This window comes from Pristiophorus japonicus, chromosome 2 (genome assembly GCF_044704955.1).
Source record: "Pristiophorus japonicus isolate sPriJap1 chromosome 2, sPriJap1.hap1, whole genome shotgun sequence".
In the NCBI taxonomy this organism is placed as follows: Eukaryota; Metazoa; Chordata; class Chondrichthyes; family Pristiophoridae; genus Pristiophorus; species Pristiophorus japonicus.
The window spans coordinates 75,804,913-75,810,912 of NC_091978.1; the positions used below are offsets into that span (position 1 = coordinate 75,804,913).

The 6,000-nt window shown below is 40.9% G+C and overlaps 1 protein-coding gene across 1 annotated transcript in view; it reads left to right on the forward strand.

Annotated features, from left to right (window-relative positions):
- Positions 1 to 1,001, forward strand: part of LOC139230593 (AT-rich interactive domain-containing protein 3A-like) — a 584,081-nt gene extending 583,080 nt beyond the window's left edge. Inside the window, exon 8 of the mRNA XM_070862418.1 lies at positions 552 to 1,001. Coding sequence (XP_070718519.1) covers positions 552 to 709 — 158 coding nt within the window. The 3' untranslated portion in view covers positions 710 to 1,001. The remainder of the gene's footprint in view (positions 1 to 551) is intronic.
- Positions 1,002 to 6,000: the final 4,999 nt, after the last annotated feature.

Sequence of the window (6,000 nt, forward strand, 5' to 3'; positions counted from 1 at the left end):
AATATGCAAATTGGTTTCCGACGCCATTCGATTGGAATTTTCAGATTCAAATGGGTGGAGAAAGTGCCACACACGCTGTGCCCATTTGGACCAGGCTGTGAGTAGCCTTAAAGGGATATTGGAGGATACTTAAAGAACAGCCTAGGGGGCAGAAATTCCTCTCGGACCGTCGTGCAAAACGGGCGGTATTGAATCAGCTGCCCGTTCTTCACATCGCCTGATATTCAGCTCCCTTGCAGTCAATGGAATTAACGGGCGACGATCCAATACCACCCACTTTACGCCACTACCCAAGACGAATTTTTACAGTTAGGAATTTTTAAACTTTAGCACTTTATGTCACCCACAAAAAAACTCTGGTTCGCTGTCAGACCATTCGAGCCCCTCCCCCACCACCTGCCCCTCACCCCCACAACTTGTGTTATGTTAGAAAATAGAATGGGGCTACTAATCTATCTGTAGGTATATGTTCATGTACATGTGTGTGTGTGCGTGTGTGTGCATATTGAATACCAATTCCTTTGCATTACTACATTTTGCTTTCTCTGCAGGGGTTCTGTTCGCACGAAGGCCAGTCATTCCCGTGATGTCTGGCAGCAATGGGAACAGCAGCAGCTCTCAGGGCATGCCTAGTCCGGCATTAGCAGCACAAGCTCAGCCTTCCTCTTCCTCATCTCATAGTCACACTCCGACCAGTTCTGCACCTTGAAGCCTCGCCAACATACAGGAGACCACACGAGACAGTCCCTGAAGACTCTGGTGTTTTTTTGAGTGTTTTTTTTTTGCAAGGAAAGTTTGCAACGAGAATATTGATAACTTTGCAGGTGAAGTGATGGAAACGAACTCAATCATGCATGAGGGTCACATTTACTATATTGTACAGTTAATCACTGTTGGACTGGACTCCACTCAATTTTGTGACAAACAAACCCGAAATCAGTGATTTTAACTTTGCGTAAATCTGTTGCTTTCTGTAAGTGAGTTGACACTTATATTTTTAGATGGACATCCACACAACCATAGACTCTTCAATGAAGATGGTGATGAGATTCTGGATGACCATTTTGGTTGGACGCACTTGTCCGTGTATAACTGGTTTTGTTGTGTTCTGCAGAAGGGTTCAATTTTTGGAAGATTTATTAGGTGTGGCCAAAAAGAAGGGAAAAAAAGAAAAAAAAAGATATGGATTGATCATATTTACATCTTAATAATGTTTCATGATCGAGGGGGATTGATTACTTTGTTTCAACAATCAGTTGTTTTCAGGAGAAAAACAAATACGATATACTGTAACTCAGCTTTTACCAAAGAGATAAATAATTTATCAGGATATATGGCATCATATCACAGGGCTGAATTCAACTATGAAATAAATATAAAGATAAATATAAAAGAAAGAATGAACACATTACAATATTGAAGAAAGGGAACAGTTTTTAAACGGACTGACTTAACACTGTATAATTATAGTGCTTTGTACGAATGACACAGAATCGTTAGAGGAAGGTGATTCTTCGTAAGGCCACAGAGAGAGAAAACAGCTTAGAGATTGTTCATATGGCATTGGATCTCGAAAGGAAATTGCCATATCAGGCAAGAATCTTGGGAATACATCTGGGGCCTGACCTTTTACAAAGCTACAACTGTGTTACAGGGATCAATTCTGTCTTATCATCCATGTCCTGTTGTTCACAATGATGGCAGCACGTCTGTCCCTGTGCAGTGATAATATGGAGATTTATGATTAAGTGCACAAAGAGAAAGAAAAAAAGCAGTGGGGCAGTTTTATCAATTAAGTGGCTTTATTGAATAGGGCCAGATGATCATGTTGACAGTGATGCACTGACCCAGGCTGTTGAATGGAGTCAAGGGGGAGGTGGAGGTGTGTCCGTGCAAATTAATGCTGTCAGAATCCAACAGCTCATTGCAAAGGCTTGTCAAGTCTATAGAATTTAGTCTGAAAGAAGCATCTTGCTGTTATATTGATTTTTTTCTTGACTTCTGATATACTCAAATGGCAACCTCTGCCTCTACCCATGTCCATTTGCTATTCACAGATGCAGCCGAATACCTCGTGAATCTTCTAATTAACATTTAATGAGAAAGAAAAAGAGAGAGATGCTCATAATATACCTCATAGAAGTCATTTTATTTAATTTGTATTTTTATTGTAAAGCCACTTGTGAAGCATTTATTTTCAGCAATCACTGTTTTTTTTAAATTTTGTATTGTTGTACCAAAGAAAGGAATATTCTATTGTACACCTACCTCATTACTCTGAATAGCAGATTGTCAACTCCCAGTCGCATCATTAGGATCTTTGCAGGGTGTTAGGAAGGGAGCAAGTTGCCATTAGCTGGAATTCTAGCTGACTGTGAACCAGGTTTAATGGTGGCTCCTTTTTTTTTTGCTGTGTACCAAAGATCAAACAACACATTTCACATACTTCGTTGAACAGTAGCACATTGCTGATAAATATTACTTATGTCCATTATGTGTTGTTCACTTTGTTTAGGCTTTTTTGCAATGCTAAATGCAGTAGGACTGTAGATTCTAAAATGGCTTACTAGCTGTGTATGAAACGTTATTTTTTTTTCTTCTTCTTCTTGACTAATCCAGTACATTAAGTGAAAGCTGGATTGTGGTGCTCAGGGGTATCAAACAAAAAAAAAGAAAATAACAGGTGATTTTTTTTTTGCCATTTGACTTCTAGTACATTTAGAAAATGCTGCTTACTCGGAGAATAAGGGATTTCTGTCTCTGATTTGAACATACACAATTGGAAAGGTGTAGTACTAAACAGTCAACCAAACAGCTTCTTAAAGTGTTCCACTCACTTAGGTTTTCCAACAGTAAACTATGTGGTTACTAATCATTTTTCATCAGCAGCAGTACAATTTTTCTTACCAACTGAGATTTTTCTATCCATTCATAGGAAAGATATTATTAGTCAATTATTATTAGGATTGTTTTACTATTAGGAAAATAAATAAACAATTGGTCAAGTCTACTGAACCACCCACATTTCGTTACTCTCCCCCACCCCGCCTCCCCAACGTTCTGATTGAATTTGCGTATGCGTCTGTAACACTCTTACTCAGTAATAAAACCGTTTTCAGTAAATCCTGAAACCATTTTCTGGATTAGAATTTTAGAAAGGAAAGAGATGCTATATAAACAAATACATTGTCGAGAGTATGTTTGTGTTAAAATGGTGTTTTGCTTTGGCATTGGAGTTATTCTTTGTAAACCGGTCAGAAATTAAACTGTAAATTGAAAGGGTCTTTTCTAATGTGTGAATTTCTGCAAGCAGTCATGATTTTACACACTAATGGCTTTCCCTTGGCTGGTGACGATCAATTCTTCAACAAATGTGAAGGGATCTGCCCTTATAACTGGCATTTGTTTCTTAAATAAAAACAGAAAATACTGGAAATACTCAGCAGGTCAGGCAGCATTTGTGGAGAGAACAAAGTTAACATAACATAGGAAATAGGAGCAGGAGTAGGCCATTTAGCTTCTCAAGCCTGCTCCGCTATTCAATAAGATCATGGTTGATCTGATCTTGGCCTCAACTCCACTTTCCTGCCCCTCCCCATAACCCTTCACTCCCCTATTGTTCAAAAATCTGTCCATCTCCACCTTAAATATATTCAATGACCCAGCCTTCACAGCTCTCTGGGGTAGAGAATTCCAAAGATTCATGACCCTCTGAGAGAAGAAATTCCTCCACATTTCTGTTTTAAATGAACGACCACTTATTCTGAAACTATGCCCCCTAGTTTTAGATTCCCCCATAAGGGGAAACATCTTCTCTGCATTTACCCTGTCAAGCCCCATCAGAATCTTATATGTTTCAATAAGATCACCTCTCATTCTTCTAAACTCCAATGAGTATAGGCTCAACCTGCTCAACCTTTCTTCGTAAGACAACCCCTTCAGCTCAGGAATCAACCTAGTGAACCTTCTCTGAACTGCCTCCAATGTAAGTATATCCTTCCTTAAATAAGGTCAATGACCATTCGTCAGATTATACCTTTTGTCCACTTCGCTTTGTTCCAAAGAGATTTTATTTTTCTCTCTTGTTTGGGTACAGTTCCAAGGGTGTTGAATAGTCTCTGTTTTCTTGCCCTACTGGACATTCTTCATGCCTGAGTATGCAGTCAATGTCATTAAGTGATAAACTGGAGAATCACAATTGTTACCCATTTTGTCATCTGTTAACATCCACATAGTTGCACTTTCCAGAAGCAGGTCACTGAATAGTGGCCAAGAGCCAGAATCCTGACTGGTTTTCTTTTCCATAAACTAAGGCATCATGGCCATTCGTAGCACTCTATCACCATGTCAGCTGAGATCAACTAAATCAGAACAGGCTTGGGATTAAACCTGGTATCTTCCAAGCCCATATTTATAGCTCATTTCCGCACCGAAAGTACCTTTACTAACTGAGCCATTGAGGAAGCTCTGCAAAGGTATTTGAATGTAACTGTTATTCAACCCAATCTCAAAGCAATTGTTCATTTGATAACTTTCACCTTTACTGTTCTAACTGTGAGCGTTCAAGGAACATATATAGATAGTGCTGCCCATTTTGTGCCCCTCGCGCTGATATCGACTCAAGTTAAAATCGATATTGGTTTGGAAAATTGATTCAAATATGTCACCTCCACAGGTGGGGTTGAAATTGGTCCTCATTGCAGCCATTTTCTGGTTGTAAAATGGGGGCAATAACGACCAATTTTGAGGCATAACGTCCTGCGCCGATCTGTGACTGGGGTATGGATGCCGTAATGTTGGTAAAAAGCCTCTCGTGTCTTTGGCATGTGCTTAAAACAGGCATTAGCGCTAATGTGCATGCAAATCAGAAGCCTCTGTTTTAAACCTCGTCCCAGAAATTGGTCAAAAACTAGGTGGAGCATGAATCATACATGCTCTGACTAGTTTCTCCAGTTTTACAGCGACCTAACCAGCAGTCCTTGAAGGGACTGCTGGAGGCTGCTGAAGAAATTATAGGTGTTTAATTCTTTAACTAACCTTCCTGTGGAGGAAGGAGCTGCCAGCCCATGTTGGGCCCTCCTCCTGTTCTAACCGCCCACCCGCAACCAGAACTTAAGGATCACTGCTAGCAAGATAGCCAGGCCAATTAGAATCATAGACCACGATTTTGCCTACTGAGGCGGGTCCAGTGCGGCTGGGGTAGGTGCTGGGTTACAACCCCGCTCCTGACTCCATCCCGCTCTGTGAAAATAATTTTACATTGATGGGGTTTATTAAGCCCGCTCTGTGAGATCCCCGGCCAATTAAAAGGAAACAGGTCTGATGATGCGTCATCAGCCAGTTTCCTTAAAAGGACAATGGCCACATTGATTTTGACAGTTGTGCTTGTCAGTGTTCTACAGCATTGAGGTGCTGCAAACACTGACAAGCACTGCACAAAGGAGCACAGCTGCACCCAGGCTCTCTCATGACTCCCTCCATATGCCCAGGAGTCCATATGCACATTGCACAGGAGGGCACAAGCAGGGATGTCGTCAGGAGGACCTGGCTGCAGTGGCGCAAACCTTTCAATGATCTCAGCAGATCATGAAACATTACTGCAAAGCCACACTCAACCTCATCCTGCTGTGCCACTCATCACATTCCTATCACTCTGCCTTCCCTACCCTACTCCTCCACATTCTTACACCAACTTACATTGCACCTCCACGCATCCCTCTCTATCTACACTATCATTTCCCCATCTTATTAGCCACCCTCACACTCGTCCTCATCCTTGTCCAATCATACTAACAAACAACGTACAAAGGTAAGCACTTGGTCAATGTTCATGTAAAGTTTCTGTTAATACGTTGTCAAACATTGAAATCTTTATTTTTAACACTTTTCCTTCTTGGGCAGACTTGTGTGCACCTTTGGAAGAGGATTAGTGAGTTGTAGTGAATGGTGAGGCATAACGGTGCCCCACACAATGGTGATGCCTATGAAAAAAATAGCTTG